The sequence below is a fragment of the Oreochromis aureus genome, linkage group 4, assembly GCF_013358895.1.
Source record: "Oreochromis aureus strain Israel breed Guangdong linkage group 4, ZZ_aureus, whole genome shotgun sequence".
In the NCBI taxonomy this organism is placed as follows: Eukaryota; Metazoa; Chordata; class Actinopteri; order Cichliformes; family Cichlidae; genus Oreochromis; species Oreochromis aureus.
The window spans coordinates 26,209,430-26,233,298 of NC_052945.1; the positions used below are offsets into that span (position 1 = coordinate 26,209,430).

At 41.5% G+C, this 23,869-nt stretch overlaps 1 protein-coding gene and 1 long non-coding RNA gene across 2 annotated transcripts; one reads left to right on the plus strand and one right to left on the minus strand.

Annotated features, from left to right (window-relative positions):
- The first annotated feature begins 8 nt into the window (after positions 1-8).
- On the plus strand, positions 9-10,588 carry LOC120439806. Its single transcript, XR_005612783.1, has 3 exons — positions 9-147; positions 10,274-10,369; positions 10,449-10,588. It is a non-coding gene; the product is annotated as an uncharacterized LOC120439806 (long non-coding RNA).
- On the minus strand, positions 5,117-14,755 carry LOC120439805. Its single transcript, XM_039610888.1, has 4 exons — positions 14,411-14,755; positions 10,790-11,252; positions 10,264-10,665; positions 5,117-9,956 (listed from the first exon to the last, which is right to left on the minus strand). The coding sequence occupies exons 2-4, from the start codon at positions 11,231-11,233 to the stop codon at positions 6,057-6,059; spliced, it is 4,746 nt and encodes a 1,581-aa protein (XP_039466822.1). The 5' UTR covers positions 11,234-11,252; positions 14,411-14,755; the 3' UTR covers positions 5,117-6,056.
- Between the last annotated feature and the right edge of the window lie 9,114 nt (positions 14,756-23,869).

The following is a 23,869-nucleotide window of genomic DNA, read 5'->3' on the forward strand; positions in this document are numbered from 1 at the left end:
TTCCGGTCTGTGTACTGAAGGTGTCGGCCTGCCCGGAGCAGCGCCCTGTAGAGCTCCAGCACGGCACTGCGAGACCAGCTGCCCATCAGGGATCACACATGGAGAGGAGGGGGATACCCTTGCTCCTGTGCAAAGGGTGAGCACAAGGTAGATGATTAGAGGACTGACGTGACAGTTAGAAATGGCTTCATCCGTGTAAAAATCCAACCTTTAAAGTGTAAAACCAAACATGCCACACGCTGCAAAAAACACAGCTGCAGTGTCAGCTCAGACTGCCACGTTAGCCTCCGTGTAAACCTGACCAAGTAAACACAAAAGCTCGCAGTATGCCCGTTTTCTAGCACAGGTTATGGGACTGTTTCATCAGCGAAAAGAAAGTGTTGCCGTGTTACATACCGAGGCTCACTAGTCTTTAGAAAATGGCTGGATCAACGGAAAGTCACATCTCTTTGTAGCACAACACGCTAACTAGCTGCCGAAGCAAGCGCTGACCTTACTTTCAGCCAGCTTTATGGACAAAATATGGTCGTTGAAACGTTGCGAGCGAGGCTAAACGAGCCACACAAAGACACACAACAAAACAAATCGAAGGCACCTACTTTTCAGGAAAAAAAGGACCAAAGATCGTTTGTCTTCTGGGGGAAGCAGACCTCTGCTCTAGCCGGGGGTCAGAGTCGATAGTGGAAACCGGAAACAAATAGTCTGCTATTCACAAACTATATCCGGGTCAGTTTTTCGTGGTTTTTTTTTTTTACGCTTTTATTTTGTATTGATGACTCGTATGTCAAATTACATTTTTAAGAAATTGTGCCTTAATTTCAATTAAATTTTATTTTATTCAAATAGCACCAAATCACAACAACAGGTGCTTTATAGCAGCGGTCCCCAACCGAGCCGCGAGAGTTGAGGCTCAGGTGTGAAATGTATGGTTTTCAGGGTTTTTATCGGTTTTCAGCGTTATTTTGTTATCGTTTTTATCGTTAACTCGGTTTTCCTGGGTCTTTTCGTGTGTTATGAATAAATCTTCTTTTTTTTCGGTACCGGTACTAGTTTTCTTTTGTTGTATTTATCCGCGACACCTTATTGCCGGTCCGTGAAAATATTGTCGGGCATAAACCGGTCCGTGGCGCAAAAAAGGTTGGGGACCGCTGCTTTATAGAGTAAGGTCAAGACACAACATTTATTTATTTATTTATTTGGTTGTTACTATGAATCTATATTGAAATAAAGTTATGGCTGATACCTGTATAGTACTGAGATCTGAACTGAAGTTCAAAAGGTTGATGTTTTTCAATTTTGTGTTTTCACTATTTTGCTGTGGTAACAGCAATCTCCAGACAAAAAACTTTTTCTTAAACTTGATTTGGAAAAGGGTTATATATATGCAGTGTTGGGGAGTAACGAAATACATGTACCGCCGTTACGTATTTAGAATACAAAATATGAGTAACTGTATTCCGTTACAGTTACCGTTTAAAAAGGTGGTATTCAGAATACAGTTACTTTGTTGAAATAAATGGATTACACGGCGGTACTTCCCTGTTTCGTATTGTCGCGGGTCAGGATTGTTTGGGTTTGTTTGACAGCTACGTAATGTTGTTCCAGGCGGCAGCGTTACGGTTGCCATGGTTACAGGGTGACGCGCTCTCTCTCTCTGCGTGTTTCCTGGGTGAGAGAGCGCTTTTTTGTTGTTGTTGTGCTAAGCCAGGGGTCGGCAACCCTAGGCACTCGTGCCACCGTTGGCACGCGAAGGGTTAACTGATGGCACGCACGACCATAGCTGGACTGGACATCGGGCATACCGGACATTTGCTCGGTGGCCCGATGATTTTTTTTATTTTTCTATGTATTTATTTATTTATTTATTTATTTATTTATTTATTTATTTATTTTTTGGTGGTGGTGGATTGGCCAGACGCTGGTCGGTCTGTAAAAATAACTCAGTTGTTTGGTGGTGGCTATGGCGTAGCTTCCACAGATTCAGTAAAATTAACAAGTGGTGGAGGCCAGCAGGTGGATGAGGGAAGGGGAGGCAGGAGGAGGAGAGACCCGAGGCAGCTTCCGGTCGGAGCGTCAGGTGAACTAAACTTAAGGTAAGAAGTTATGACCTGCAGTCTATCTGGGTCAGATATAAACCAAGTTTAGGTGGAGTTTATTTTCGTTGTGCTGACTTTACGGTCAGTTACAATAACTCGTACTGCGTGCTAGCTAGCATGACGGAATTTATATACTGCTGGGCGGGTGCTATGATTTTATTGATAGTGAACTTTATTTTATTCTTAAGGTTAGTTAGCAGAGTTGCCAACCGTCCTGTACAAACGGAATTCAGAGAAATTATTACGCGTTTCGTGTTGAGCTGAGGAACACAGTTTGTCCCGTACTTCAGCCAGGATGGAAAAAGACACAAAGCTGGAGTTATTCTGTGTCTTTGCTGCACAGCTGCATCTTCTTCTCCTCTCATTCTCTCCCCTCTCTCTCCTGTTGCTACTTCAATCATGAAACTGATCAATGATCAGCTGATCAGCTTTTCTCTCTTGTTTGTTTATCGCCCACTTTGCGCCAGAAAGAGGAAACCGCCGGATGTCGCACTAAACAACAGCAGCACGTTTAAGCTTGATCAGCTGTTGTTAGAATTTATTTAATATTAATTTCTAGTATCAGCTGAGGTTTTCTGGAGCCACAGCTGTAAAAGCTGCCGGTCATGATATCGGTTTGTATATCTGGTGAGAGGGAAACATGCAGATGAAACCAGGAGATGTCCTTACTGAATCATCAGAGCTGAACAGGTGATGGAGAAACAGGTTTACCTTTTAGGTGACATGAATGAGTTGAAGGGAAGTTATGAACTGTTTCTGAGAGACAAATAACACCAGGATCCTTTGTAGCTGACAGCTGGTAACTGTGCAGGTCTAGCAAAGTTTTGCCAGGGGGCCAGGTAGGGCATTAACAGGGAAAGGGGGGCACAAAGAAATACTTTCTTATTCTCATTTAAAATGTCTGGCTGTTATTAAATAATTATCTAAAGCTTACAACCAAAGTTTTTATCTGACGTAAAATGAATAGAAATCATACATTTACCAACAAGACAGTGTACATCACTGTCACAACAGCGTTTGTTTTCATTCAAAGGCTTTATGGCTTTAATATCTGGGGGGCCGGTCTTTAGTCCAAATGCATCTATAGACTCGAGACACAATGCATTTTTGAGACTTTCAGGTGTATGGACCAATGTTTTATTTTCTGATCAAACCAGAAATCTTTAATGAGCAGCTAGATTTGTCTCGCATTAACTGGCTGAGTTAATGCCAGTTAATGCGACATCGAAGCAGCTAGAATCCACAGCTGTGCGTGTTCATGGAGCTTGCATTTTCTGTTGTTGTTGTTGTGCTAAGCTAAAAGGCAGAATGCTACAGGCATGGCCCTAAAGAATGTAGCCTCATGGGCAGTGTAGTCCGTGCTGCAGCGAGAATGGACTGCCATACACGTTATGTGTCTGTGAGCGAGGGAGGGAGAGAAAGGAAAAGTCCGAGCTGTCACGGAGCAAAAAAGCATGTAAATATAATAATAACCACCGCAGCCAAGAAGAGTGCCTGACGAGCCCATTTGTAAGTAAGCTATTAAGACTCAACTGTACACTGTGTTCGTGTTTTCCTCCGGAAAAAATAAGTTCCGTTGGAGCAGCCTTTCAACGCCTCTCTCTGTCTCTGGCAAGCAAAGTTGACCCAGACAACAAAGTAAAGCTAGTTTTCGGCTACCAGCCCGACATGGAACCCACCGTATTAGCCAGAGGTCACTTTACTACGGTTCGGAGCCGCGGACCTTCAGTAACAGTAATAAATCACAGCAATAGTACATTCACGTAGTTGTAAACAGCATGATAATATATTAAGTAATCCAACGTATTCAGAATACGTTACTCTCATTGAGTAACGTAACGGAATACGTTACAGAATACATTTTGGGGCATGTATTCAGTATTCTGTAATGGAATACATTTTAAAAGTAACCTTCCCAACACTGTATATATGTCTGTTGTATCTAAACACAGGTACTGTAATGCACTGTATACTGGAGCTATTCAATCATTTCTTATCCAAAATGCTGCCGTCACATTACTGACTGGGACAATAAAAGAGAGCTCACATCATGTTGGGAGGCTTTTTGTACATTACAGAATCGAGTATAAATTGGCACTGTTTGTGTTTCAAGTCTTAAATGGTCTCGCACCTGCAAATGTGGTGGATATGCATCCCGCAGTTAAAGCTAATTGCAAAAGGAGCTGATGCATTTGCAATTGTTGCACAAAAACTCTGGAATGACCCTCCAAAGAGACCCTGGACAAACATCAGCTGTGACTGTTTTTCAAAGATCTAAGCTGAAGATATACTTTTTCTTTCATAGTTTTCTTTCTTTCACACTAAACTGCTGATTCTGGAATTGTGTCTGGAAGATTGGTTGCTGTTTCATGTTAAATTGTGAATGCATGTAGCATCATTTGTTGTCCAAGTGTCACTTATAATTCTAATACATTTCATTGGAAGGATGGATTAAAATTGACAAACAAATAAATATTTAATTAATATTAAAAGATGAAAACTGATACATCCATCCATCCCATCCATTCGCTTCCGCTTATCCTTTTCAGGGTCGCGGGGGGGCGCTGGAGCCTATCCCAGCTGTCATAGGGCGAGAGGCGGGGTACACCCTGGACAGGTCGCCAGTCTGTCGCAGGGCCAACACACAAGGACAGACAACCATTCACACTCACATTCACACCTAGTGACAATTTGGATTATCCAATTAACTTATCCCCACACGCTGCATGTCTTTGGACGGTGGGAGGAAGCCGGAGTACCCGGAGGGAACCCACGCAAACACGGGGAGAACATGCAAACTCCACACAGAAAGACCCCGGCCTGATGGTGGAATTGAACTCAGGACCTTCTTGCTGTGCGGCAACAGTGCTAACCACTGTGCTGCCGAAAACTGATACACTCAATTTTAATGCAATCAAGAAAGAACTTTCTGTAATTTTTCTCTATTGTGGAGAACAGTATATATATAATATAATATGTATGTGTATGTAAGACTTTATAAGAACATCAAAGTGATCATCTTTTTAGTTGCATCAACAAACATTTATTAAATCAACAATAAATCAAATAGCTCCCAGCAATGTGAGACTATTTGCAGTACCGGTGAATCCAACCAACTTGGCCAAATGACACTGAGGCAGTTGACGCTGTTATCATTTTAAACACTTGATATATATCAATAAATTATCTTAAACATAATTTCCTTAGGGATTATTAAAGTATTCTGATTTTGATTCTGATAAACTCCAATGGCCAGAAAACATATATCTCTTAGTCTCACAAAGAATGTAAATCTCTTATGAAAAGGGTCCACTGGATACATCAGTAATCCATACAAATCTGTCACTGAGATTTATTTTGGATCCAATAGTTCTTTTGAATATTGATACTATTGAGTTGAAACATCAGTGAGTCACGATCCATTTGACCTCAGCAAAAACATTTACATACAAAGGTAATGCAATAGAAACAACAACAACAACAAAAAAAATATGACATCATGGAAAAAATATAAAGAAGTGACACTTAAAATTGTTTACAACATTTATGTAAAGTGGTCAATTTATCACTCAATTAAAATGTATTTACTTACTACAATTTAAACCCAGTAGATAATGATTTTGTCAATAGTGAGAATCAGTCTCATTACAAGAACATGTATACATAATTCAAAATCTATTAACGGTTCATGCATTTCCACACACATTAATGCTGTGATCTTACCACTCTACATTTAAATACATTTTTTTTACAGCTTCTGCTGGAGTTGTAAAAATTTTGCAGAGTATCAATGACCAGGTTGCACTAAGGGCTCTAAGAGATTTCTTCTGTCCAAGACATAGGAGGAAAATTCTAGTAATCTAGGACTGACTGAAACATTTTCATAGTACAAATCCACATGCGTTGTAGCCATTTTTTCAAGTCAATTTCAATGGCTTGAAAAATGTGGAAAACCCATACTCAAGGCATGTACTTAACCCCTTTCATCCTGGGGATGATATGTATATCCCTGATATCATCATGCTGGAGCAACCAACACAAGTAGCGCTCAGTCCCCATACCCCATCCACTGGTGAGGAGTGGTTTCACTTGGCGCATGTTAATGTACCATTTATAAGATTGCTCTGACACTCCATGATGCCTCAGAGCCTCTTGCACCATCTCAGCAGTTGAATGGCGTTCACCAAGACCTACAGTCTCACCCAGCCCCAGCAAAAGGTCGGCAGCTTTGGCTTTGTGTTGCCCAGTGCCCTCCACATATGCTTGGTAGAATGGAACTCCCAGATGGTCCATCTCGGTCAGCCAAACAGCTCCACCATATTTCTCGATTAAAACCCGCTCTCCTTTACGTGTTAACTTTCTGCCAAAATTGGGCTGACCATCTTGGACCCACTCTAAACAGTCAGCAGAGGGCATCATGGGGATGGCCTGGTCTAGAGGTACTCTTGAAAGTCCGGTTTTTCCCTCCAGCTTACTGAGCAGAGTTGTGACATGTGTAAGGGTCCCAGCAGTGTTCAGGATTATATCTGAGTGTTTCTTCAACATGGACTTGGTGAGATGAACCAAGTATCCCTCTGCTATGGACATTGCTTTGTCCATGTCACCCAGCAGTTCACACTCCACATGATAGAACTGGTTCAAGTGTGTGGCATCAGGATCTTCCCCTCTGAAGCTGGGAGATATGTAGTAGGTCCCTGGCAGGTTTTCCTGGAAGCGAAGGAAGTATTCCAGTACAAATTGCATTGAGTCAGCAAGGTACACACCCTGGCCCAGCAGATTGACAGAAACTGGCTCTGAGTCAGAACCCAGGCCCATTGGTGAGGAGATGGTGTCAGTGGTGAGAGGTGTCAGAGCATATGAGTACTGGCAGGAACTGTTGAAGTATTCCACTGTGCTGTGGAAAAGAGTGTTCTGGATCTTAAAAAGGTTTCGATACCACTGGCTCTTGATGGCTGCCATGGAGTGAGACTCAGGATCTGTCCAGGAACGAGCAGGCTTGCACTGGGTAATTTTCAAGTGGATGGTTTTGAGGGTTTCAGAGTCAGCGGGTGGGCCATTCAGTGATGAAACATATCCAGGGTAGCTTTGGAAGCATTCTGTTTGCAGCTCAGCAGGTTTAGTGCCATCTGGTGAAGGTAACAGAGGGATCAACTTGGCATGAGCATAGTCGATCTCAAATCCCTCAAAGATCAGTGCAACACTTGGAGCTTTCATCCCCTCTTCCAGCAGTCGGGCAACTTTGTAAGTGGCCAAGATCAGTGCTGTGTAGTCAGGTTCCTTCAGTTTGAAGATGTCACTGGACAGAGGTTTGCGTGGCACCACAACAGTTAGACCAGGACTGTTTGGATAAGGTGTCAGGAAGGCAACATACTCAGTGTCTTCCCACACTCTCCACTGTTGCTGCTCCCCTCGAACAATGCGACTGAACAGGTTGTCATTAGATAGGTCTCCCAAAAAATCAAAGCAAAAAGGTGCATTTGGTGTTGGCAGTGCACTTCTAATCTTATCTTGAACCCGAGCCAGTGCTTCATCATCCCAGCGTGGACCACTTTTTGAGGTGCAATAGCCAGGATTATAAGCGTGGAACTCTTCTTCACTAGCAAGATGGGGCTGCCATTTTGGCTCTAAGCCATGAAGAGGGAGGAGTCTGATTTGTGCTGGCTGACCAGGAGTTGGATTGAATACCAAGGCACAACGTTGCACTCCCAGTCGCTCACATAGCAAGTTTGAGACAACTCGTGCTCCTTGTAGCATAGCAACAAAATCAGCTGTAGCTAAGTGGAAGATGCTGCTTGCCCCACTAAGAGTTTTTCTAGTCAGAATTGTTGCTCCAGGGATCCAGGGTTTGGGATTCAGGTAAGCAACAAGCTCATCTGTTTCCCAGATAACATTAGGAGGATCTATCAGGGGTCTGAGGACCTCTACTCGTGAAATGTCACGAATCATTGAGGCCACAAAGATCACACCAGCATTGGTCTCAATGACGGCATCACCTTTGGCGTCCACAGCAATGATTCCAGCACAGATCCCCTTCAGATCTTCAGCTATCACTTCTCTGCATGCTTCCCTAAGGCTGTGGCCTTTATGATGGTATAGACTTGCTATTTTCTGAGCAACTGTGTTCCTCAAAAAAACATCCCCATCTCCAGAGCAGGTAATGGCTAACTTGTCATCAGCATATATACCTGCTCCTACTACTGCTGTGTCCCCAACTCGCCCTTTCAGCTTTCCTACCAACCCGCCTGTAGAGGTTGCAGCAGCCAATCCATTCCAGCGATCCAAGGCCACAGCACCAACTGTCTGTGGATGATTGTTTTTGGAGTTTTTTCCACTACTGAGTTTTGCAGTTAACTCTCTGTGACGTACATCAGTGTAGAAATACTCAGGACCAACAAGCTTTTGCTTTTCCTCAAGCTCTTCAAGAAACTCTTCAACTCCGTCTCCCACAATCAGTGCATGTGAGCTTTCATCCATTACACACCTGGCTGCTTTTATTGGGTTCTTTAGACTTTGCACACAGGCAACAGATCCTGACTTCTTTGTACTGCCATCCACAATGGTTGCTTCCATTTCATTTTTGCCATTTTTGTTCAATACAGAACCTTTACCTGCATTGAACAGAAAGCAGTCTTCAAGAGCTTCCACTGACCTCTGAACTGCATCCAGACTACTGCCACCTTGTTGAAGCACTTGGGATCCAAGAGTTAAGGCTGTTTGTAGAGCAAACTCAATGACCCCTATTACTTGGGAGTTCAGCATTATCTCTTCTCCAGCACCCCCATGAATCACTAGAGTGTAGTCTGGACTCATGCCAGGGGTACTACCAGCAGTGCTTTTGTCTGTACTCTCTGGATAATGAGTTTTGTCTCCATTAAGTTTCTCTCTTTGACCCTGCTGAAGTAGACACTCAAGGGCTCCCATTTCACTTGCAATGGCATATCTAACAGCTAGAAGCATCAATAACTTCAGGTTCATCTTGAGGTTTTGTTGGAGCTTGTCTAGTGCAAGAGCAAAGCTACCTTTCCCATTAAGCACAATGCGAACCTTGTCCCTCTTCCCAAGGTAGGTTACAGCCAACTGATCTTGAGCATAGACATTTCCTACCCCGCACTCTACTCCTTCCATGAGATCTGTACCTGTCAGATACACAGACGGACACCCAAAGGGGTCCAGGAACCTCTTCAAGGGATTTTCAGATGGCAAAGCTTGGCGCAGAGCAGCTAGGTGGGGGCCAACACCTTGACCACTTTTGGTGTTTTTTATTAGCTTCTTATGTTCCAGAAATGCAACATGGAACAACTGCAGTAGGTCAGTAGTGTATTGGATGGCATTATCTGGACCAATGCAGGATGCCAGGGCACCTACTAACTGATGAGAATGCGTGGTGATTGAGTATGTAGGATCACAACGACCATGTTTGTAGTGGCGCATATGGGAAGGTGTGACAAGTATGTGATTTGAAGCAGCTTCCCCAAAGGTCTGCCTCATGGAAAGCTGCAAAGAGAAGTTGATCCAGGCATCATATAGACCCCTGTGCCCTCTGAGAGTAGAGAAGACATCAGGATAGGAGGAGATGTCAAAGGTGAGAACTGGGTGGTTTGTTTTTAAATTGAGGCTCTGTTGGGGGGTATTTACACCCTGGAAAGGGAATGTTAGAGGATGGGGACAAACAGAATTAATATTGTTTACTGCAACAGTCCCAGTCATGTTTTCAGTGCCAGTATGCAGTGGGTTTAAGTCAACAGTCTCCGACAGATCATACACATGTTCAGTCACAAGCCCAGCCACCATCCCATCCACAGCACTGTGCTCAAACACCATTCCAGCTGTGCTGTTTTTGAACACAACCAGGTTCAACACCTGTCAAAAAACACAGAAAAGAAAGGGGTTATTTTGGGTTTCTTTGTGCTCCTTGACCCTAAATTGGATAAGTAGTATAAGATGGATGGATGGATGGATGGATGGATGGATGGATGGATGGATGGATGGATGGATTGAGATGGATGTCCTCTACAAATCAGCAAGCAATAAACTAATTATTTAATTATAACTCTTAATTACTACTCTGAGGCTTTAAATCTTTTAACAGTTGTTAAAACTATAATAAAGTTTCGCAGTAAAGAGCTGATACAGCTGAACTAAGCTTATTTTAGTTTCCCTCCATTACCTTGTCATAGTATCTCAGAGATGGATTGTGTCCTCCTCCTCCCAGCCTCACTGCATTGAGGATATCAGCCAGTTCAGAGGGTGCATCATAGTCTTCCAGACAGAGCGTAAGTATAGCACTCTCCATCAGCTTCAGTGATGTCAGTGCTGTTCCTCCTTCCTCAAGGATCTTTTCCCTTCTCGCAGCCCAGGTCTTACGCTCCAGAGCTGTGAGGTTGCAAATGGATGAAGGATCATTTTGTTTCCCTGCCCTGGGTTGATCCATTACCTGAGCAAGTTGGTTATAGATGTCAATAAATGACCGCGCAGAAACTGGCCCACCAGTGCTCGGTCGCCACAGTATGTCAACGGGGAACACTCCTCCAACACAGGTAATGACAGCATGGAGGCTGTCGGGGAAGATCTGCAATTACAAAGACTACGGATTAGAAAATATTTGATACACCTTCAGTGGGTTAGTACATCAGTAGATAAAGAATAAACTCTTTTAGGATTCATCAAGATAGTTGTACTGACATTAATCTCACCTTAATTTCATCTTGAGCCCTCCCAGGAATACGGGTGGCAGCGAATACTTCACCCTGCTGGGTGTGCTCCATTGGAATATTGCCTTCCAATAAGAAGGGCTCACTGTAAAGCTTGGCTGCTGCCCAGAGCAGAGCAGCTGCTCTACTAAGCTGGTTACATTTCTTTGCTTTAGATGGAAGAAGAACTACAGGGAGTGCTGTGGAGATGGGGAGAGGGTCAGCACAAGACAACAGACCTCTTTTGAACTGCTTTGTCACCCAGTTCTCTTGGCCTGCAGCATTGGTTGCTAATTTCTGCTGGGCTTCTTCAAGGAGCTCTCTTTGTTGTTGCAATGTACTTTTGAACTCTGGGTAAAGGTCGGGACCTAAAGTAAGCTGCAGAACACGGCTCACTTCTTGCAAGGTAACATCCAGATCTGGAATGGGGTAGTCGAGAAGGGTCATCCTGTTAATACAGAGGAGGCTTGACAAAGAGAAGGAAAAAGAGAGAAAGTCCATGACAATGCCAGGTACTTTATGAAATTTTCCAAGCGTGCAAAGAACCAAGACAAAAAGAACCAGATACCAATACTTGCAGACATATACCAAGTCAGAAGACTTATGGATTTAGTTTAAACAAATGGGGCTGAAATAAAAGCTGTAAAACACTATTCTTGCAGCACAGTTACTTGGTAAGTACAGTATGTGTAAGTAGTATGATTTATAGTCAGTAGTCAGTCAAAAGCTTTTTTTTTTTTTTTTTTTAAATATCACATTTTGTAAGGATCTAGAGGTTTGGTTTATAACTAGATATTTGTAAAAGTAACTAAACTATGCACTTTCTGGAGAACCTGTAGGGGAATTGTTGCTACTGCTGGACTTCTCCAGCAACACCCAGCAGACCATCAGTATGTATGTTTAAAAAATTGGCATATTAAGACAATTTAAAACTGGGAACAGCATCTTAAATACTTGAAGCTGTGATGATTTGTTTAAGCTGCAGTATGACCTGACCAGGGATAACTCTACTAAAAGTATGTTTTTTGTTCCCATACTGTAACCTCAAATGCAAAATCTCAGACAGTTCGGGATAATGACATGCAGATGGATGAACTGGTTTAAAAGGGTGAAAATGTGTGCAGATTCATTTCAAGGAGGGCTCTATAATCATATTCAACTGTCAGTCTAAGAGAGAAGGACAAGTTGTAAAAGTATCCATCAATCAGAGACAGAAAGAGGAGATTCAGAGCCACCAAAATGTTAAAAATGTGGTCACAGGAGCAAGACAGAAAGAGAGGTCATTTCTGCTTTTCTCCAAAAATCATTGATCATCTTATAATTGGTCTCAGAGAGGCAGTTGAATAACATCTTGATGCATGCTCAATCATCCAGGTAAGTAAATCCCCAAAGTTGATTCTGTTCATCTGGACGTAGCGTTTTCAGTGGGAGAAACGTTTCGTCACTCATCCAAGTGACTTCTTCAGTCTCAGCTGACTGCAGGTTTCCCCAATCTTATAAACAGTACATTTGCATAATGACTGAAACCAGCACCACTGAGGGAACAATGGACTGGGAGGTCAGTCCCTTGGGTCCTGGCCTTGCAGTCAGCTGAGACTGAAGACGTGGGGTAATACAACCTTAAATATGTAGGCAGGTAAGGTTTTCTAACACAAAATTTAACTACATACACATGTGGTATTAAAAACTTTTGTAGATCAATGTATTTATAATTATTAATTACCAATTACCAGTTCTGTCTCTCTATATTCACATGTTCCTATTTTCTGCTAAGCACTCCAGGGAACTATCTACATGAACCACGTGACCGCCCCTGACATAACTCTTACCATTCGAGGGCCCTGCTATGGATGTAACTTGCTATCAAAGCTAACTAACATCCATAATGGTAAAATTAGGAACTTTGAACAGAGCTTGACAAACAAATACGTGACATTGCATCTTTTGTATAGAGCTTGGACCCTAAGCTATGCCCTTTGTGTTTGTACTGATTAGAAAATGTTAGCTTATCAACACAGAATGATGAATATTCCAAAATATTACTCTATATATTATAATATTCCAATATATTACTATATTACTGCTGTTTTGTTCCACAGTTTTTATTGGCAAACTACACCTCAGATCTTGCACGTAACACAAACCACACATACGGGCACACCGCAGTGTATTTGTCCATATAGCTACTGTATAACAGAACATTTTCCCTTTACGGTTTCCTCACATGATGTCCGACCATTCTCACATTAGCGGAGCCTGTAAGTGAATTATCTGATTTATATTTAAGGCCCTGCTGAGTGAAACACAGGTTTCTTTGTGCTTCAATGGTGAACATGAATGGAATGCATCCAGATTTTACTTCTGTATTAGACAATACCCCCAGCACTCAGCAGCTATACACACCCTTGTAATGGCTCATAACTAAGTTCATCTGCTCACACGTGAAAGCAGTTACTCCCTTTCCCTAACTTAAGTTGGCCAGGGTTTTTTTGTTGCTGGTTGTCAAGGAAACATGCCCCTCGCCAAATGACTTTTTGGGAAATTAGATTTCTCCTGATTGGTCCCATCAGTTTGAATCACCCACACAATGCTGGCTGTCTGTGCTCTATCCGAATCTTGTGTTCTATCTGATGGATTTGGGTTCTGCAGGGAAGCAGGTCTTGTGATTCCAAAAGCTCAGCTACAAGAACTACTACTGTGTGTTACATCATAGAATAGAAATAGCCAACTGATGGGCAATAAAGCAACAGTAACATAATTTTTGAAAAAATCTAAATGAATTAAGAATAAAAATCTATTATTTTAAGCTCATCACATACTGGGTCACCAGCAAAGCTCTTAGAGGCAGGGCTTGGATTTCAGTTGAACCACAGTTTATTTTAGTTTAAGAAACTAGAAAATGTTGCTTTTCAGATCAACTCACTTAAAGACATTTTGGGCTTACAGTTCATCTCTTATAAGATTTTCATTTGGGTGTGCCAAATGGGCAAAAAGTCCCCATATAGGCTAGACTTGAACCTAACCCTGGCCTTAAACATCTCATTGGTAAGCTGGTGGGTGTCATTTTGTTACTATTTCTGCAGAGGAAACCAAAATATAATGAAGGTTATTGTAATTGTGTTAAAAAGATATTTTTAAAGCCTCTGCAGCACTATTTATTTCAAAACTGTACAAAACTCATGCCACAGAAATAGTTGTCAAAAGCTTATCTGAAGAAAATGATCCACAAAAAAAGGATTTTATAAAATTTCTTAATATTGAAGTCTGTGCATTAAGCTCACAGACGCTGTGCCAGGGTCAGTACTTCAGAAATATCTTCAATTCACCTTTGAAGTTACTATAAAAACTTCTGCAGTGTAATCAAACTACAAGACCATTTATTTATTTACACATTCAATGTAATTCCCTTTTTCTGTAGTACAAGACTTGCCACGGAGCTTGTCTTGAGTGCTCATACACATGCTGTACATGTAACTGCATCAATACAAATCAAATCATTATCTCCTCATCACATTTGAAGGGCTTTGAGTGCAGTAACACTAGAAAACTGCTCCATAAACACCAGAACATGAACCATTTACCTTTATTCAACTATAGGTTTTATTTAGAATAAAATAAACTTACCTCACTATGAAGATGTCTCCGAGATCTGGCCAGCTGGTAGGGTGGAAGACCACTCAGTGGAAAGAAAACTGGCTTGGACTGGAGAGACAGGGCTTTGTCTATAACGCACAGGCTGTGACTCCAATTAAGCAATTTAGTCTCTTGCCTGTCCCTTTTCTCCACCTCTCAATGCCTCTCACTCAGTCGTCCTCGTGCTCTCTGCCCTCAGTGGTTCTTCTCTAGTGTTTTTAAATCCTCTCTCACACAGTTTGGACCCTCACAATGCTGCAAAACTGCCAAATACACTCAGGAAAGTAATTCCTGGAGTTTTATCAGGTAGCGTCTTAGGAAGTGAGAGATTCAGCAGTTTGTGTTAGTATAGCAGACAACAGTAGATCTGCATTAATGGTGTGCCCCTTTTTTATACCAGGATCAACTTCTGCTTTACGTCATATGTATGTGTGTTGTGTGTGTGTGTGTGTGTGTGTGTGTGTGTGTGTGTGTGTGTGTGTGTGTGTGTGTGTGTGTGTGTGTGTGTGTGTTTGCACTTTTCTGTTCACACGAATGTAATATATATGCAGCTTTTTGTAGATCGTAAATACTTTCTGACAAGTAGAGTTTGGGAAATCAGTACAGAATAATTAAAAAATGATCACATATAGTCAGTATAGTCAATCTTACAGGAAAAGTTATGTGACTACTTCATTATATTGCACGTGAAAATAATGTGAGAATATTTTTAATGCAACTAAACATTTACAGATCGTGTTTTTGCTTTGTGCTACATCACCATCCCCGTCAATCTTTATCCCTTTAGGAGTTTTAGGAGCTCCAATCTTCTCCTTTCAAATGAAAATTATAAGAGAAAACTTGCTTTTGAAAAAAAGTGACATTTTCTCACCAGACAAGATGTCACAATTTTGTCACCAGGTGGACCTACAGTATGAAGAAATTTGTCACCAGATGTTTTGTCATCACACATTTTGTCCGATGACTTTTGTCTTTGCGCAAAATGTGTTTGCATAGGAAGTGAATCACTCTGAGTTCCATCTTCTGGATAGAAACGATCCACAGATACTGTTGGGTGTCTTTCACTGTCAAGATAGATGTGACTAAAAAAAAAGGTAGTATAGTAACAGAAACATACTACTGTCTATGTTGCCATAATCTCACAAAGACATAATTTCCATGCATTATTATGGATTATTTCATTGCAGTAAGGTTCAATGAAATGTGCATTTAAATCCATCCCCTCGCCATTCTTTAGTATGTATTTAATTAGACCGGTGTTTAATTAAATACATACAGCACAGCAGACAGGACTGAATCTGTGGACGACCTGTACATAACAAATGGCTAAAAACAAACATTAAAGCATGAAAACTGTAGAATAATACAGAAAGCCACCTGTAGTGTCTGGGATTATTAAAGTATTATTAAGTTATTGAATAAAGACACTAATGCTGCACTAGCATCAATCCTATGAGAAAAAGAGAGAGTGCCAACGAAGTCACCAAACTCTGGAGACTGTTCAGAACATGAGTGACGGAAATGTTCATCATCATGAAAAGTCAGAGCTCTTACTGTTTAAAAAAAAACGTATGCAGTGTCACTTTTGCAGTAATACCACCTACAGCATATTAACACTCAACAAGACTGTGAGACATTCTGGAAGGGGAACCACCCTAAACTGTTTCATGTGATGCTGATTATGAAAAAGAGATCGCAGGACATGTAAAGTGTGTGGATGCCTGACTAAACAGGTGGACCTGAGTGAGCTGCTCTGTGGCTCCAGTGTGACGGTCTGTCACATGATGCAAGCTGCTCACATGATGCCAGTGCCCCTCCATCGTGTATTTCCTTGTATGAGAGGTTCTCAGAGGCTAAAAGCAAGCTTTGAGGATGAATAAGCAATTCAATTCAATTCAATTTTATTTATATAGCGCCAAATCACAACAAAAGTCGCCTCAAGGCGCTTCATAGGTACAGAGAAAAACCCAACAATCATATGACCCCCTATGAGCAAGCACTTTGGCGACAGTGGGAAGGAAAAACTCCCTTTTAACAGGAAGAAACCTCCGGCAGAACCAGGTTCAGGGAGGGGCGGGGCCATCTGCTGCGACTGGTTGGGGTGAGAGAAGGAAAACAGGATAAAGACATGCTGTGGAAGAGAGACAGAGATTAATAACAGATATGATTCGATGCAGAGAGGTCTATTAACACATAGTGAGTGTGAAAGGTGACTGGAAAGGAAAAACTCAATGCATCATGGGAATCCTCGGCAGCTCACGTCTATTGCAGCATAACTAAGGGAGGATTCAGGGTCACCTGGTCCAGCCCTAACTATATGCTTTAGCAAAAGGAAAGTTTTAAGCCTAATCTTGAAAGTAGAGATAGTGTCTGTCTCCGAATCCAAACTGGAAGCTGGTTCCAAAGAAGAGGGGCCTGAAAACTGAAGGCTCTCCCTCCCATTCTATTTTTAAATACTCTAGGGACAGCAAGTAGGCCTGCAGTGCGAGAGCGAAGTGCTCTAATAGGGTGATATGGTACTACAAGGTCATTGAGATATGATGGGGCCTGATTATTTAAGACTTGTATGTGAGGAGCAGGATTTTGAATTCAATTCTGGATTTAACAGGAAGCCAATGAAGGAAGCCAAAACAGGAGAAATATGTCTCTCTTTCTAGTCCCTGTCAGGACTCTTGCTGCAGCATTTTGGATCAGCTGAAGGCTTTTCAGGAGTTTTAGGACATCCTGATAATAATGAATTACAGTAGTCCAGCCTGGAAGTAATGAAGGCATGAACTAGTTTTTCAGCATCACTCTGAGACAGGATATTTCTAATTTTAGAGATGTTGCGCAAATGGAAGAAAGCAGTCTTACATATTTGTTTAATATGTGTGTTGAAGGACATGTCCTGGTCAAAAATGACTCCAAGGTTCCTCACAGCATTACTGGAGGCCAAGGTAATGCCATCCAGAGTAAGAATCTGGTTAGATACCATATTTCTAAGATTTTCAGGGCCGAGTACAATAACCTCAGTTTTATCTGAATTAAGAAGCAGAAAGTTAGCGGCCATCCAGGTCTTTATGTCTTTAAGACATTCCTGCAGTTTAACTAATTGGTCTGTGATACCTGGCTTCATGGATAGATAGAGCTGCGTGTCATCTGCATAGCAGTGAAAATTTATGCTATGTCTTCTAATGATGCTGCCTAAGGGAAGCATGTGTAATGTAAATAGAATTGGTCCTAGCACCGAACCCTGTGGAACACCATAAATGACCTTAGTGTGTGAAGAGGACTCTCCATTTACATGTACAAACTGGAGTCTATTAGATAGATATGATACAAACCACTGCAGCACAGTACCTGTAATACCTACAGCATGTTCTAATCGCTCTAATACAGGGGTGTCCAAAGTCCGGCCCGCGGGCCAAATGCGGCCCGCAGTCCATTTTTAATTGGCCCTCAAGTAATTTTATAAATAGAATAGAGTATGGCCCGCACTTCAACTTTTACTTGAGTGTATTGCACTTCTTAGTTTTAACACCAGGGGGAGCTACTGTTGATCAAGGCAGTTGCTCCACCAAAAAGGACAATCACAGAAGAAATTTAGCCCCAAGTTACCAAACATGGCAGAACCAAAGAAGCGAAAGGTAGAAAGTGAGTGCAGAAAATTTCAGACATGGTGGGAGAGTGAATATTTCTTCAAAGAACTCAAGGGGAAGTGTGTCTGTTTGATCTGCACTGAAACTGTGGCAGTTATGAAAGAGTATAATGTACGACGTCATTATGAAACCAAACATCAGGCCTATGCATCCTACACTGGTGCTGAGCGAGAGCAGAAATTAAAGCAAAGGGTAGCTATCCTGCGGGGTCAGGAGCAGTATTTTTTTTCGTGTTAAAATTGTCCAGGAAAAGGCTCCAATAGCAGCTATGAGGTCGCCCAACTCATCGCAAGACATGGCAAGCCTTTTTCAGATGGAGACCTCATAAAACGCTGCCTCGTTAAAGTCACCGAAATAATGTGCCCGGAAAAAGTGCAGGACTTCAACAACGTCAGCATGTCCAGAAGTACAGTTGTGCCACGCACTGAAGACTCGTCAGCCAACATTAAACTGCAACTGTCTGATAAAGCTGTGCTTTTGATTTTTACTCCATCGCATGCGATCCGAGCACCGATGCCACAGACACCGCACAGCTGCTAATTTTTTTTGCGGGGAGTGGACGAGAGCACGAGCACTTTAGGTGAGTAAAAAATATATTCCACAGTACCCGTGTGTTAATGTGCAGGTACACATGCTTCAAATATCAATAATGCGCATCAATTCTGTCACTACCCTGCTTTTGCGCACCACTTTCTTATATGCGTTTTTCTTGTTAACACACAGAGTATACACCGCTGTGCACAGCGCACGCACACGCAAAGTCAGCTGATCTCATCTGATGCAGATCTGCTCCTCGATCAAGTGACATTTGTCCGGATTTTTGGCACGAGTGGCGTACGATCAGCACCGCGGCTGGATGGCCTGATTTACACCCAGCGCATCTGATACTCACCAGAATAATTTACTGAAATTATATGCACTCCTGTTATTAAGTCCAGTTCAGTCTGTTAATGTTGATAATCGTTTCAAACAGACATTAATAGGTGTGTTGCTAAGCCTAATAACTTAAATAACAAACTTGAAATGTACCCGTCCTATTTTCCCCTTTAGTGTTTTTTCTCTGTGCTGTAAATCTTCTGTCCAAGAGGAAATCTGCTGCTGTTCTGAGAATGAGCTACCAAAGCTTTTTCTGAATAAATCAATAAAGATCCATTTATGGAAAGCTGTGATGAAGGCAGTTTTGTCTTTAATTATATTCAACAATATAACACATTTGACCACTTTTAAATGATTTTTCTAACTTTAATACGCTACAGTTAAGGTTATATACCGAATTTCTAGTAAGTGGCCCAGCCCCTCCTATATTTTTATGTATGTGGCCCTCAGTGAAAAAAGTTTGGACACCCCTGCTCTAATAGGATATTATGGTCAACAGTATCGAACGCTGCACTGAGGTCTAGCAGGACAAGCACAGAGATGAGTCCACTGTCAGAGGCCATAAGAAGATCATTTGTAACCAATGTTCCCTCTAAGCTGCGCACGTGCGCAATTGCGCACTGCTGGCACGGTCTCTGCGCACAGAAAATCTGTGTTGCGCCAAAAAAAAAAATTAAACTGAATTGACATTAAAATTAATATGTCTGTGAAGGTTCTCAGTCATCCAGGTCATCGTAGTCAAAGGAGTTTGCAAAGAAAAGCGTCTGGACTTAAAATTAATACTTTAACAATTCTGTTTTGCAGTGTTAGTCAGTGAGTGACTGGCTGCTCCCATATTGTATTAGAACGATGCCACCTTATCCCATAGTCCAGCCAGCTAATCAACGTCGTTGACAGGCTATGACAGCGTCCTTATGTGCCGACACCGGTCTTTTAGCTGGCAAAGCGGCGTGGCTGATGTGGAGTGAAGCCACGTTAATGACAACGTGTACAACCATCGGAGATGTGAGCAGGACAGACGGAACAATTGACGGAAAATGTGTGGACTTTATACCAGTTTTTAAATTGTGTTGATAGGCCACGTAAAACCGGAGTTGTGATTAAAAAAACCCAAAATGCAATGTTTGGTTTTCTTCCTGAATACTGTCGTTGTTTATATTTACTGCGGGAAGAAACGGTAAAAACGGCGTTTTATTAGAAAAAAGGCTCGAAAGCACTCTCCGCCTGTGAGCGAAAACAAACTCCACCCCCCCCACCCTTTCCTATTTGTCCAAAAAAGTACCATGTCGACCAATCAAAAAATGATATGGCAACGTGGCATCTAGTTGATAAGAAACGGGGGAGGTTTTAGGAGTGACGGCGGTGTTTTGGTATGTGAGAGATTTGCGACGTTTAGCGCAAATCTTGTGTAGTTAGTGTGTAGTGTAGTTTTGCTGTGTGTGTCAGAACAATGAGGCGAGTACTGAATGTTACAGGTGTTACAGGAGTGATACATCTGCTGTTGTCAGGCCTGCAGGTATCAGGCTGTTGTTCTCCTTTATCTCATAGGGGACAGAAATTATTTTTTGGAGTGGCACAAATAATTTGTGTGGCATCAGATTTGATGCAGAACAGCTGATTGTTCTGTAAATGTTTTGAAATGTTTATTTAAAAATGCCTTGGCTGCATTTAAAAAAAAAATAGCTGCAAAAATCTTTGTTGTTTGCCAAACTGAGTTACTTTTTTTGAAGAAGTAACTATATAATTAATTGCCCAACATTGGTCATTATATACTATATTTTGCAGACAGAGTTACAGGACTCTCTCCCAGACCACAGACTCATAATACAAGTCAGAGCTTTTTTTAAAAAGAAAGAAAGTTGTGTTTTCAAAATTGGAGTTCAAGTTATTTTTTACTTCCAATAGTGTTAACATCCTACACAGGTCATGAACAGGATTTTTTAAATTTTCATTGTAAGTGGGCTAAAGCAGTTAATTAAAAGTAGTCTAACATAAGGAGGACAAGAGGAAACTGCAGCGGGTGGTGAGGGCAGCAGAGCGGGCAATCGGCACTTCACTAACCCCCCTCAGAGACATCTATACTGGCAGACTTCAACAGAAAGCCAGCATCATCATCAAAGACCCCTCACACCCTGGACACTCACTTTTTTCCCCCCTTCCCTCTGGTAAACGCTACAGGTCCATCAGGTCAAAGACAAACAAACTCAACAGAAGTTTTTACCCACAGGCTGTCAAACATGCCCTACCTCCACCCTGATCGGAGGATAACTGCACTGCCAATACTCATGGACATTACACCTTATTTATAAATCGTATTTCTGTTTATACTTCAATGCAACCAACACCCCTACCTCTTTAAACTGTATTTATTATAACATTGTTTAGTATAGTTCCAACAGCACCCCCACACACACACACACACACTCAATGTGCAATATCACTGATCACACTGCACCTCTCAATGCACCTGCTAGTTAGATGGCATGTATGTGTATGTATATAGATGTAAGCGTGTATGTGGAAATATGTATGTGTATGTATGTACGGATGCAAATATGTATATATACATATATGTATGTATGTGCATGTATGTTTGCAGGTGTATGTATAACTTGTACATATCTTTCTTGTGTAAATGTAAATTTGTCTGTTATTGTGTAAATACTTACGCTATTGTGTACTTCACACACATGGAGAGATGCCAAACTGCCTTTCACTGTTCTTGTAACAGTGACAATAAAAAAGCTATTCTATTCTATAAATGTAAATGCTGTAATTTGATTATTTTAATAAACCATGTAACTTGGATGGATTCGACGCTGGTGTGACCACAGTGCACACGTCTGATGTCGCTCACAGTGGTCCAAGGGACCGCTCAGGGAGTTTGTGTGTTCGCTCAGACACGTGAAAAATTAGAGGGAACATTGTTTGTAACCTTCACTAAAGCTGTTTCTGTGCTGTGATGAGCTCTGAAACCTGACTGAAACGCTTCAAATAAGCCATTCCTCTGCAGATGATCTGTTAGCTGTTTGACAACTACTCTTTCAAGGATGTTTGATATGAAAGGAAGGTTGGAGATTGGCCTGTAATTAGCTAAGACAGCTGGGTCTAGAGATGGCTTTTTAAGTAAAGGTTTAACTACAGCCACCTTGAAGGCCTGTGGTACATAGCCGATTATTAGAGATAGGTTGATCATATTTAAGATTGAAGAATTAATTAATGGCAGGACTTCTTTGAGCAGTTTTGTAGGAATGGGGTCTAAAAGACACGTTGATGGTTTGGAGGAAGTAATTATTGAAGTTAACTCAGAAAGATCAATTGGAGAAAAAGAGTCTAACTTAACATCGATGGTACTAAAAGTAGCTGTAGATAATGTTACATCTGTGGGATGATTATTGGTAATTTTTTCTCTAATGATAAGAATTTTATTTGTGAAGAAGTTCATGAAGTCATTACTAGTTAACGTTAAAGGGATGGTTGGCTCAGTAGAGCTCTGACTGTTTGTCAGCCTGGCTACAGTGCTGAAGAGAAACCTGGGGTTGTTCTTATTTTCTTCAATCAGTGACGAATAGTAAGATGTTCTGGCTTTATGGAGGGCTTTCTTATAAATCAGCAAACTATTTCTCCAGGCTAAATGATGATCCTCTAAATTTGTGACACACCATTTCCTCTCCAGCTACTTAGTTATCTGCTTTAGGCTACGTGTTTGAGAATTATACCACGGAGCCAGGTACTTCTGATTTGAGACCTTAGTTTTCACAGGAGCTACAGTATCCAGAGTCGTACGTAGTGAGGAGGTAAAATTATTAACAAGATAATCGACCTCTGTTGGAGTAGCGTTCAGATAGCTGCTCTGCTCTATGTTGGTACAGGCCATTGAAGACGATAACAGTGGGTGGATTATATTCTTAAACTTAGTTACAGCACTTTCAGAAAGACATCTACTGTGATAAAGTCTACTCTCCACTGCTGTGTAATCAATTATTGTAAATGTAAATGTTATCAGGAAATGATCAGACAGCAGAGGGTTTTCAGGAAACACTGTTAAATGTTCAGTTTCTATGCCATATGTTAAAACAAGATCTAGAGTGTGATTAAAGTGGTGGGTGGGTTCTTTTACATTTTGAGAGAAGCCAATTGAGTCTAATAACAGATTAAATGCCATGTTGAGGCTGTCATTTTTAGCATCTACATGGATGTTAAAATCACCCACAATAATTATTTTATCTGAGCTGAGCACTAAATCAGATAAAAAGTCTGAGAAATCAGAGAGAAACTCTGTGTAAGGCCCAGGTGGACGATATAGATGATAACAAGTAAGACTGGTTTCTGAGTTTTACAGCTGGGGTGGACGAGGCTAAGCATCAGGCTTTCAAATGAATTAAAAGTCTGTCTTGGTCTTTCGTTAATTAATAGGCTGGTGTGAAAAATTGCTGCCACACCGCCCCCTCGGCCTGTGCTTTGAGATTTCTGGTAGTTAGAATGACTCGGGGGTGTTGATTCATTTAAACTAACATACTCATCCTGCTGCAACCAGGTTTCTGTAAGGCAGAGTACATCGATTTGTTGATCAATTATTAAGTCATGTACTAACAGAGACTTGGAGGAGAGAGACCTAATATTTAATAATCCACATTTCACTGTTTTACTCTTTGGTTCAGATGTGGATACTGTATTGTTCTTTCTTTGTGATTTTTTATGTTTAAGTTGTTTATTGCTGGTTTTTAGTTTGTTTTTTGTCTTTTTGGGAGGTGACACAGTCTCTATGGAGATGGGTTTTTGGGGGGGTAGCAGGAGGAGAGAAGCTGCAGAGAGGCGTGTAAGACTGCAACTCTGCTTCCTGGTCCCAACTCTGGATAGTCATATTTTGGGGGGTTTAATAAATTGGTCCATATTTCTAGAAATGAGAGCTGCTCCATCCAAAGTGGGATGGATG

What these genes read in the sequence shown, in the direction of transcription:
- LOC120439805 (XM_039610888.1), bottom strand. Translation starts at nt 11,233, where the DNA reads ATGACCCTTCTCGACTACCCCATTCCAGATCTGGATGTTACCTTGCAA. An exon ending in GGGCTCAAGATGAAATTAAG is followed by an intron (nt 10,666 to 10,789) that starts GTGAGATTAATG and finishes TTGTAATTGCAG; the next exon opens with ATCTTCCCCGACAGCCTCCA. An exon ending in CTCTGAGATACTATGACAAG is followed by an intron (nt 9,957 to 10,263) that starts GTAATGGAGGGA and finishes GTTTTTTGACAG; the next exon opens with GTGTTGAACCTGGTTGTGTT.